We start from the raw sequence: 12,019 nt of genomic DNA, 5'->3' as shown, positions 1-12,019 counted from the left end.
CGCATTCTTTTTTTTTTTTTTTTTTTTTTAGCACTGAGTACCAGCCCCATACAGGCAGACACGATGCTCCTTTAAAAAGACAGAAATGAGATACGGAAGTTTTGTGTCTGATGAAGTGAGAAAGTGCTGCGAGAAGAGGTTGCATTACTTTGTGGCCAACTTTGAGGCTTTTGATGTTTACACAGATTCCTTATCTCTCATTTTTCTGCAGCTCAAGCCAATGAAGCCTCCACTCTAAGTAAGTAACTTCTGTGTGTCAGATCCAGGTGCATGCTTGCTGCCAGGATAGGCTAGGGAGGAGGGGCACTTCGCACTCTGCTTTCTCAGTGCCTCCTGGAAGGCAGACTTGCTACTGGGGGATGGGTTCCAGCAGTTTGCAGCCCACAAGGTGCACCCTCAGAAGGACTTTCACTTTTTAAAATATACCTTTTATTGGTGTATTGTAATCTCATTTCATAATGGAGTTCAGAATGATTGGGACATCACTCTGTATGCATACAGTGGTGAAATCTCCCCAGTCTCTGCCCCCCCCACCCCATCCCCCAGAAGGGCTTTTGAGGCAAGCAAAATTAAGGTTTGTAACAAGTTTGGCGATCAGTCCTTGTTGAATGAAATGTCCTGCTTTGGGAACAGCTTGGTGCACTGTGCTGAATAAATTAATGGTGGTTGGCTCGTTTCCCTTTGTTCCTGTGGATTACTGTTACATGGTGTGTGGCTAGTTTGTTTAAAGTTTAATTTTCTCTGTATCAAAATGGAAGGAGTTTATTGTATCCTCAGGATAAATTTATTAACAAATTTGTTAACAAATTTATTACAAATTTGTAATCCCCAGGATACTTTATTAACGACTTTGTTCCATGTGCTAAGTTTTTATCAACATAGAATCATCTTTGTTTTAAATACCATAGGTATTCTTACATGCTGGCTAAAATATTCTACCTTTTTATTTTTTATTTTATTTTATTTTATTTTTGCGGTACTGGGGATAGAACCCAGGGTCATTCTATCTCTGAGCTATACCCCCAGCCCTAATTTTTTATTCCTTATTTTTGAAACAGGATCTTACTGAGTTGCAAAGGGCCTCACTAAGTAGTAGCTGAGGCTGTCTGCAAACCGCTATCCTCCTGTCTCAGCCTCCCAAATGTTGGGATTACAAGCATGCGCCACTACACCTGGCATATTCTATCTTTTTGAAGGAGATAAAATGTTCTTGGCCGAGAATCCTAAGGCATTAATAACTTTCTCTCTCTCTCCTTTTTTGTCTTTACTTGATAATTGACGGGCATTTTAACACACAATCTGACTGACACTTTAATGGGTTCTGTTTTATTCACTCAGCAGTATCCTTATATTAATCTTTTCATTAATCAAGATCTTAAAAACCTTCTCCATGACTAGGTTTTATAGCTAATATCTACTTGGGGGAATGTTTGGTTTGCTAAGAATGTTGAAATCCAAGTCAAACATGGTTTTCTAGACTTTGAGAGAGGTGTGAGCCTAAAGAGTGGCTTTTCCGATAGTGTATGAATGTAGGTTAAATTCTTCCCTCTTAGCCATATGTGATGGCACGTTTCTGAAATCCCAGTATTTGGGAGGCAAAGACAGAAGGACTGCAGGTTTTAAGCCAGCCTCAGCAGCTTAATGAGACCCCCACTTAAAAATAAACAGGACTGGAGTGTAGGTTGGAGGTAGAATGCACCTGAGTTCAACACTTAAAACCAAAACAAACAAAAAATCAAAATCCCCCCTTCCATTGCCGAGTAATAAAAATATATCCAACTCAGCCAGGCTTTCTCATCTTTAGGGAAGGATTCTACTCTCTTGGTGGTTTGTGATATTTTATTTTAAATATTGTTTCCATAGTATCAAAATTAGCTTGAGGGAAAATCTGATAGCTCCCAGTCTTTGGAGTGATTTCTCCATTACTTTGGAAAAGCTGCTCAACCCTTTTCAATAATAGGTATAAAGCACTTTGAAAAGAGGAGCATGAAACATAAATATAAAGCCTTCAATGAGAAGCGAATACAAGTGATGTGGCTCACTGGGGACTGGAGCAATTGAGCACCTCTGCTCCTCTTTGTAGAACATCTCTTCCCAGGAGGCTCACACTGCTCCTGAGAACCTTGTTGGCTGCTTAGAAAAGCTACTGTATCTGCTGGGGATAGAGGACGAGGGAGGCTGCCTGCTTAGTGCCAGACTATGCAAGGGTTTTATATGCAATCTCTTTAATGCACACTACAGTCCCATTAGGGTAGATACCAATAATCCTATTTTGAAGGAGAAGAAAGAAATCGGCTGGAGGACTTGCCTCAGGTCACAGAAAGGTTAAGCTGGAGAACCAGGATAAGAAACCACATGAGAGCTTGGTTTTCTACTCTATACTTTGTGACCTTCAATCCAGTGATTTTAGAACTTAAAAAAGAAAGATGAATATTTTTGTTTTTCCCCAGGGGAAAAATGACTGTATCTACACAAAACAAAAATTTGCATATAGTTTTAGGGTCCATTTACTCTCTGAAGTCCTTACCCAGGCTCTCAGGTCTCTAATCTTCACTCTAACTACAGCTGTTCCTTCTAAGGCAGAAGCCATATGTATAAAATATATTTAATATATTGTATATATTATATAATATCTTACATATGCCTTTAGCCGGGCATGATACACCTTTAGCCTATCTATCTATCTATCTATCTATCTATCTATCTATCTATCTATCTATCTATCTAATTTTTTACTATTAGCAGCAGCACTTTAATTTGATAACTGTGGGGTGTGTGTTTGTGCGCGCGCTACTGGAAATTGAACCCAAAGGCATTCTATCTCCAAGTTACATCCCCAGACCAATTTATTTTTAATTTATAATTTGGAAACAGTCTTACCAGGTTGCTGACAGCCTCACTAAATGGCCGAGGCTGCTCTCAAACCTCTCATCCTCCTGTCTTAGCCGCCCAAGTATTAGGATTACAAGGGTGTGCCACCATCCCAGCTGGTAACTTTCAAACTCGGTGGGTATTCACTAAGTAATGAAAGCAAATAAAAAAAATTGTTTTGAATTATGGCTGGTTTTATAGTCATCTGTGGTGGAGGTTAGAACAATGATGCTTATTTGACACCAGATCTTTCTTTGGGCTTCTTCCTATGCTATCCCACAATGGTAAACAATATGGGCTTATGTCTGTACACAGTGGAAATCTTGTTTTTTGTTTTTTGTTTTCTTTTTCCCTAGAGATGGCAAATCCTGAGGTAGTGATAAGTAGCTGCAGTTCTCATGAGGAGGAAAATCGCTGCACCTTTAACCAGCACACATCGCCATCTGAGGAGCTTCTTTTGGAAGACCAGATGAGGCGAAAACTCAAATTTTTTTTCATGAATCCTTGTGAAAAGTTCTGGGCTCGAGGTAGAAAGCCATGGAAACTTGCCATACAAATTCTAAAAATTGCAATGGTGACTATCCAGGTAAGCATTTCAGATCAGGAATTTGGTGAAAGCCTCTTTAAAATAGAAAAGAGAACAATGGACAGTGTGTGTTTTTTTTTTTTTAAAGAAAACTAATTTTTAAATGCATGCATAGTGGAGAACAATACTTAAAGAAACACAAAATCTTAACCATTTTCTCTTTAATATTTATGAGAAACTTTGGCTTTTGTCCTTACTTCATTTCTTCTTATCTTTCCTTAAGTTGTAATTTTAGTCATGTGATATAATCAATGATTAAAACATTTTAATATTGGGAATCCAATCAAGAGGTGTAACAGAAGGTTTTTAAAGCAATCATGGAAACCAGACATCTACTTTCTTTTCCTCTTACTTTCCTGGACATTCCTCTCTTCAGAAATAGCAAAGGTTTCTGTGACAGGCAAGCCCTTGGGTTCTCATAACCCTGTGATCAGGAGAACCAGTTACAAAGAATTTGGTGTTAACAAAAGAGAACAGGCAGTAGCTAGTGAAACATGGGGTTTCTTTTTAGTTGAAAGGGAAATTTTAAATCTAATTTCCTTGGCTTCTTTAAATTTGTTCTTTTTTTGGGGGGGATGTATATTGTGATGCTTATATATATTATTTGTGATTTACTCTTAGGAAAATATGTTTCCTGCTATTGAGAGTAATTATCCCTAGTTAAAATCAGAAGGGCAAAAATAAAAGCAGATTTTAATGGTAAAGATAGATGTGATAGATTTTAAGTAAATTTGTTGCTTTTTCTTCTTAACTAGTTAGGCAACTAATATTGAAAGTGAGATTCTGGGGGTGGGCAAACACTGACATGACGTCGGTGATGATGATGATGATGATGATGATGATGTGTGTGTGTGTCACTGGAGATGGAACCCAGGGGCATTCTACCTCTGAGCTACACTCCCAGCCCTATTGTATTTCTTATTTGAGAACAGGGCCTCTCTAAGTTTCTGAGAGCCTTGCCAAGTTGCTGAGGTGGCTGCGAACATGCAATCTTGCGCCAGTCTCTGACGTACTGGGACTACAGTGTAGAGAGAGAGGGGAGAGAGAGAGGAGAGAGAGAGGAGAGAGGGAGGGAGGGAGGGAGGGAGAAAGGGAGAGAGAGAGAGAGAGAGAGAGAGAGGAGAGAGAAAGGAGAGGAGAGGGAGGGAGGGAGGGAGGGAGAAAGGGAGAGAGAGAGAGAGAGGAGAGAGAGAGGAGAGAGGGAGGGAGGGAGAAAGGGAGAGAGAGAGAGAGAGAGAGAGAGAGAGAGAGAGAGAGAGAGAGAGAGAGAGAGAGAATATTGAAGAAAAATTGAAGTGGTTTTGGTGGGAAGAGATGAAAGAAAATAAACCAATCTTTTGGGTGTGATTGGAAGGCATTATGTTACAATGACAACAGTGCCGTAAAACAAACAAAATGTTTTTTTTTGTACTGGAGATTGAGCCCAGGGATATTCTACCTCTGAGGAATACTCCCAGCTCTGTTTTATTTATTTATTTATTTATTTATTTATTTATTTATTCTTATGGTACTAGGGATGGAACCCATGGACATTCTACCTCTGAGCTACACCTCCAGCCCTATTTTTCTTTTTATTCTTTATTTTGAAACAGGGTTTCACTGAGTTACAAAGGACCCACTAAGTAGATGAGGCTGGCTGTGAACTGCGATCCTCCTCTCTCAGCCTCCCAAATGCTGGGATTACAAGCATGTGCCACCACCTACAGCTATTTTATTTTATTGTGGTACTGGGGTTCCCTGGAAACCCTTCTACTTCCAGGCTACACTCCCAGACCTATTTTATTTTTGGAAATAGGGTTTCCTAAGCCAGCGTGGCTAGTTTTGAACCTGCGTGATCCTCCTGTCTCCGCCTCCCAAGCCCAGGGATTACAAGCGTGTGCCACCACGCCTGGCTTATTTTTTTTTAAATATTTTTTTTTGCGGTACTCAAGATTGAACTCAGGGGCATTCTAATTTTGAGCTACACCCCAGCCCTATTTTTATTCTTTTTATTTGAAACAGGGTCTCACTAAGTTGCAGAGAGTCTCACAATTAGCTGAGACTGGCCACGAACCTTCAGTCATCCTGTCTCAGCCTCCCAATACTCTGTTTTATTTTTTATTTGGAAACAGAGTCTTGCTAAGTTGCTGAGGGCCTCACTAGGTTGCTAACACTGTCCTGAAACCTGCAATCCTCCTTCTCAGCCTCCCAAGGATTGTGCCACCATGCTCAGCTGAAACAATTTGTGTGTGTGTATGAAAACTGAATTTCATGTAAAAAATCGGAGATCAATCCTGCTTGAACATTGAGGGCACGTTATGTAAATACTTTAATTTAGATATGCATTGAAAGGATATTTTCTTATTTTGGTCTTACCGTCACAGTTTTGGGAATGAGGCTTAGTAATAGAATTTGGCCACACGACTTGGACTTCTTACAGCCTCTTCTATATCCTACAGAATTCATTTAAACTCTTTTATTTGCTATTCAAGCCCTTGTACTTCTTCTGTTCAGACTTTTCACCTGCTTGTCATTTCTTTTTTTCCTTTAAGCTGGTCCTTTTTGGACTAAGTAACCAGATGGTGGTAGCTTTTAAGGAAGAAAACACTATAGCATTCAAACATCTCTTCCTAAAAGGATATATGGACCGAATGGACGACACATATGCAGTGTACACCCAAAGTGACGTGTACGATCAGATCAACTTTGCAATGAACCAGGTAAATAAAATGTGCACGTTCTTTATTTGGGAGGAAGAAGAGACTGGGAAAATGGTAAGCAAAGCACATGACAAGAAGCAAGACTCAACTGTAGAAGGATAAACAGTTTTGCTTGGGAATGAAATATGTGTAAAACCATTTTAAAATTGTTTAAAAATATATTGCCTACAAACCTTTAAAAAACTAGAAATTGAGAAGAGCTTTTGTCTAGTACTGAGAGACAGAAGAAACTTTAATGATGTAATTAAAAGAATCAGAGCAAGAGCTTGGAATGGGAACCTCAAAGATTTTAAATGACTACTCATGGCCCTGGATAGAAGTATTCATTAAACTTCGAAGCTTATACTTTCATAGGCCCTCAACAAGTAATGAGGATATAAACTTTGCAGAGTTTATAGAATAACCCATGCCTGAAAGTTCATTTAAAACTCAGTGAGGCATTTATGTTACACAATAATTTTACTGTGCTATTGATGAACCACCAAATAAAAAGTAACCTTGTTTTTATACAGATGAGTCGTGTTTTTAGTCTAAGTTCTCATCAGTTATTTTCGCTGTAAACAGTATACTCACAGATTTCAAATTTCTTATTCTGTATGTACCATTGAAAGTGCTCTTAGTATTCTGAACCTGGGTTAGTTTACAGACCACATTTCATAATTATTACAACCCTTCTTTAAACATAATTATAGTGTGATCATGACGCTTCATGTTCGAGAGACAATCTGTGCACAGTGAGATGGTAAATTGCTAGGATAAAATGCATCTCTATGGCATCAAGCCTTTTGGTTAGAATTGAGAATGAGAAAGTAATAGAAATGAGTTGCATAAGTTGTTAAGCAGAATTATGTCCTACAATTATGCCTACTGTTGGAGATATGCAGTTTTGAGATTTTTGTATTAAGTGTATTGAGGTTTTCTAAGGCTCCTCTACACCAGCTTGGTATTTTTTGGGGGGATGAGGCAGGTAGAGGTAAGAGGTAAACAGGTAAACAGCCCACTAAATTCTTTATAAAGCATCTTTACTAATAGGCCTAAACTCAGTATTCCAATACAGCACTTGACATTCAGGACATTCTGTTGATCAGATCTCATATTATTTACATGTAGAAATTCATGTAGATTCCTTATCCTTGTTACCTCAGTCTATTCCTGCTTCCATAGTAAAATACCTGAGGCTGGATAATCTATAAACAACAGAAATTTGTTCTCATGGTTCTGAAGGCCGGGAAGTCTGAGATCAAGGCACAGGTAGGCTTGGTGTTGCCAGTGTTCTTGCTCTGTCCCCACTTGGTGGGAGGATGCAGAGAGGCAAATGGTCCTGAGCATGCTTTCCAGTCCTGAACAATGTTGCTAATCCCATTTGGGGGGCTCTGCCCTCATTACTTAATCACTTCCTAAAGGTCTCACCCCTTACTCTTACCACATTACAGTTGAAGCTCCAACACAAGACGTAGGGAGGACATAGTACAGTAAAACCACTGCACTAGTATGTAAAGAAAGGAAAACCCACTGTGATTAGTGGTTTTCCTTGGGCAAGTGATTCCCCACTGTCCTTCAAGTACGATTAGGTACTTTTAGCTGAAGATTAAAAGTATCTTAGTCAAATTTTAATAAAAAGTAGAATTTTTTTTTGTGGTACTGGGGATGGAACCCAGGGGCATTCTACTTCCAAGCTACATCCCCAGCTCGCTTTTTATTGTTTGTTTTGAAACAGGGTCTCACTGAGTTATAAAGCGCCTCGCTAAGTAGCTGAGGCTGTCCGCGAACCGCGATCCTCCTGTCTCAGACTCCCAAATGCTGGGATCACAAGCTTACACCACCACACCCAGCTTAGAATTTTTGAGGTTAATAAGGTCAGTTATTGTACATGCATCTAGAGAACTGTATAAGGAGAATAGGATTGAGAGTAAAGCTGGCCTCTTGGTTATTTTCTAAAGAAGTCATCTAAAATCACAAATAGTAAGGCCGGGCGTGGTGGCGCACACTTGTAATCCACGCGCTTGGGAGGCGGAGACAGGAGGATAGCGCTGGTTCGGAGCCAGCCTTGCTGGCTTAAGAGACTCTGTTTTCCACATAAAAATGTTAAAAAATAGGTCTGGGAGTATAGCCCGTGGGAGTGTATCCCGGAGGTAGAAGGGCTTCCAGGAACCCCAGTACCACAAAAAAAACCCCACAAATATTATTGCATAAATTCTTCATGATATATATATATAGCTATAGCAATAGATACATATGCTCTATCTTTATAAATGTTTATCTATCTCAGTGTTCAGTGACACAACACTTGATGTATTTATTCCATGAAGGCAGAGATATAAAACAGGCACTCAGATGTTTGTGAATGTGTGAACGAGCTCAAAAAACTCCTTATGTGTCTTAGGATCAGGTGATCAATCCATAATCAACAACAACAACAACAACAACAATAATAATCCCTAAACAATAATAAAGAATTCATAATCAAGGAACAATCAATTTTGAGCTAGGCGTGGTGGTGCACACCTACAGGAGGATCACAGATTTGAAGCCAGCCTCAGCAACTTAGCAAGCTCCTGTTTCAAAATAAAAATAAAAAGGGGACAAAAAAGCAATCAGTTTTAATTTTCTTTACTTTTGGTGCCACATGACTCTTCTAGGGATCTTTAATTTTGGTGTTATGCTATCACCCAAAAGATGCCCCGGGATCTTAGATGTGAGTAAAAACTCCTTTCTTCAAGGAAGAGCTGCAGAGGCCAAAGGGACAGGTGCCTGGTCTGACTAACACTCCACACAGGCTGTAGCCACTTAGGTGCCCTGTGCAGTGTTCCCAGCTATCCCTCAGGATAACTACTTTCCCACCATAGTCTCCCCTCAGAGTCATCATCCAGATGCCCCTGAGGGCCCGTTAGCTGGACACAGCCCCACCACTTGCCTGAAACCACCTTGTCCAGTGTTCATTCCTCCTCAAAGAGCCTCACTAAGACAGCCAGGAAGTCTGACGGTCATGTAGCTTACCATGTTAACAGCTACCTGAAGCCCTGAGTTTCAGATCCTTTGCATTTTAAGATCCTAAAAAATTCAAGATACAAGTTTCCATGGTCAAAAGATTCGGAGCTTCTGGTGACTCTTGGAGATTGCCCCATACATACAGTAGACTCAGAAGGGGGGCAGGGAGCTGTCACGGGTGTGACTGTACTTCATGACTCCTGCTTAAGGTTCAGGAGTTTCTTCTGATTACATCCCCCACATTCCAGGCATACTGGTCTACTTGGAAAACAAAAACCTGCAAAACTGAATGATCTCCAGCATACAGCTATTTCCCTGTTACACGTAGAACCTAACACCTTCAATAACTCATGAGGCTCACTTTTGTTATTGTAGACATGGGGCTCCTTTCCTCAATCTGAATACTAATAACAGAGCTTGATGCCGTAATCTCATATCTTATCCTCATTCTTTTCCAACATACTGCATAACATTAACTAGTATTTATTAACTAATATTGTTAACTAATATTAACTAATATTTAAGCGCCTACTGTGTACCTGCAGTAGACTCGATAAACTCCCCTTTTTTGTGGAGTAAGACATTCAAATGGGGGAGAGGGCCTTGAAACAAGTTTAACCCGCATCATTTGATTTAGGGTGGTGGTGAGTGCTGTGAAATAGAGTTAAGCAGGATGAGGCAATGGCAGTGGGAGGGGTGGTGCAGAAAAGGCCCAAATGCTTAGTCTGGGAGGATAGTCCAGGCTGAAAAAGTGGCCACAGCAGAATTCTGAGATTGGAGAGCGTTTGCCTCATCTGAGGACACAAGGGGCGGCTGGCACAACCAGGTGGAGAGCGAGACGGGCCTCAGGGCTTCATAGAACCTGGCAAGGGGCTTCGAATCTTATTCTGGGGAATCCAGGAAGCTAGAAAGGGCTCTGGGTAGGGGAGAGACTCTAATGTACATAGGCAAAAGTTAACAGGTATTTGCTCAGCTATTTATTAACTATTGTTAATCAGGTACTGGCTTGGTGCAGGGATACTGCTAGAGAACAAATAGGCCAAAGTCAAGGGATGCTAGGCTAGTAGGAAGAGACAGGCAGTGAATAAGGTACATTCTGTGAAAATAAAACAGAGCAGGCAGAGCAAACAGTGGAGGCAGTCAGGGCTGGCCCCCTGGTGCAGGCTGGTGGTGGGCTGAGGGAGAACTCCATGGAGGAACTGCAAGCACAGGGGTCTCTGGTGGGCCTGTGTGCTGGGAATCACTGTTTTCAGGGCTCCACAAACAGCAGTTCACCCCTGAGTTCTAGGTGGAGGTTAGATGGTGTAAGAGGTGGGGTTGGAAGCAAAAAGATCATCCTAGGGAGGGATGATGGTGGTTGAATGAGGACAATTGCTGTGCAGATGATGAGAGACATATGCGGTGAGGAGGTTCAGATCCTTAGGAGGTTCCTGCAGGGATGTAATTTGAAAGCAATGCTTGATTTTCTAACAGAGTAGAAGTAGAATAAAAGATCTTTCTGTTTTGCCCTGAACAACTGATAGGCTTACTGAGTCATTTATCAGAAAAGAAATTGTTGTAGAGAAGTAGGTTTTACTATTTGCCAATTTTTTTTTGTATTTCTCCCTGTGGTACAAGGGGTGTTCTACCTTTGAGATACACCCCCAGACACACACACACACACACACACACACACACACACACACACATATATATTGGTGGTACTGGGGTTCCTGGAAGCCCTTCTACCTCTGGGCTACACTCCCAGACCTATTTTATATATTTTTTAATCTGGAAACAGGGTCTCTTAAGCCAGCGAGGCTGGCTTCAAACCTGCGCGATCCTCCTGTCTCTGCCTCCAAGCGTGGGGATTACAAAGGTGCGCCACCGCGCCCGGCTTGTTTTATATTTTGAAACAGGATCTCACTAGGTTGCTGAGGGCCTTGCTAAATTGCTGAGGCTGGTCTTGAACCTGTGATCCTCCTGTTTCAGCCTCCCAAGTACTGGGATTATGGGTGTGCCCCACCATGCCTGGCCCTCTGTTTGACATATATGTTTGCATTTCCTCTTAGACACCCTAGGCAGCATGTAGGCAGATTGCCACTCGTGGATTAGGTGTTTGGTGCAGAGGCTAGGGGTGGAGATGTAAATTTGGAAGTCATCAGCATATAGATGGTGTTTGAAACATGGGCCTGGTTGAAGTCACTTGTGGAGATAATGTGAATAAAGAGGTTGTGGACTGAAGACAAGGGAATTTCCAGCCAGGGGAGGATTCAGCAAGGAAGACCAAGAAGAAGTAGTCTGTGGTCTAGGAGTTGGGGGAAGAAGTATCCCACAAAAGAGAAGCAGTCAACTGCATCAAATACAATGGAGAGGTTGAAGGAGGACTGAGGACATAGATTTGGTGACCTGCTGCTTTCTCACTGTTGACTGTGACAAAGCCTAGCTCAGATGTGGCCCATAGACCCAGACTATAAGTTATTTCCTTAATTTATCATATCATGTTTCACATGTGTCAGTAGAATTACTGTTTCGTGTCCATGAACCAAAACTGTCAATGCCAAGAGAGACAGGAACACATTTTTATCTTCATATGACCAGTCGTGCCAAACATGTCTGCCCACAGTAAACTGTGGAAACCTCTACAAAAACCCATTGAGCGTACATTGACCATGCAAGGTACCGTAAGATTCTCACTTACAAAAGCAATGTTTCCTTTTATTTTAGAGGACTTACTAGGACAAGGAAAATAATTTCATGAGAGTAATTAAACTGTATTCTTGCCAAAATAAAGATTAACTTATTTTTAAAGAAAGAGCTTAAATGATTTAAATGGAATGTGTGTATCCCAATTCTTACAGTATAGTTGCAAAGTAGAAGCTTGCAGGTAATAGTT

General features: G+C 40.9%; 1 protein-coding gene across 2 annotated transcripts in view; it reads left to right on the top strand.

Annotated features, from left to right (window-relative positions):
* Positions 1-3,089: 3,089 nt before the first annotated feature.
* Positions 3,090-12,019, top strand: part of MCOLN3 (mucolipin TRP cation channel 3) — a gene marked incomplete at its 3' end in the record, with an annotated part of 29,372 nt that continues 20,442 nt past the window's right edge. Inside the window, exons 1-2 of one of the 2 annotated variants that reach the window (XM_080692687.1) lie at positions 3,090-3,457; positions 5,989-6,156. In XM_080692687.1, coding sequence (XP_080548813.1) covers positions 3,140-3,457; positions 5,989-6,156 — 486 coding nt within the window. In that variant the 5' untranslated portion in view covers positions 3,090-3,139. The remainder of the gene's footprint in view (positions 3,458-5,988; positions 6,157-12,019) is intronic. The other variant, XM_080692688.1, reaches the window with a different exon arrangement.

Source organism: Muscardinus avellanarius (assembly GCF_963383645.1).
Source record: "Muscardinus avellanarius genome assembly, chromosome: 3".
Taxonomy (NCBI): Eukaryota; Metazoa; Chordata; class Mammalia; order Rodentia; family Gliridae; genus Muscardinus; species Muscardinus avellanarius.
This window is presented reverse-complemented; position numbering and strand designations above follow the sequence as displayed.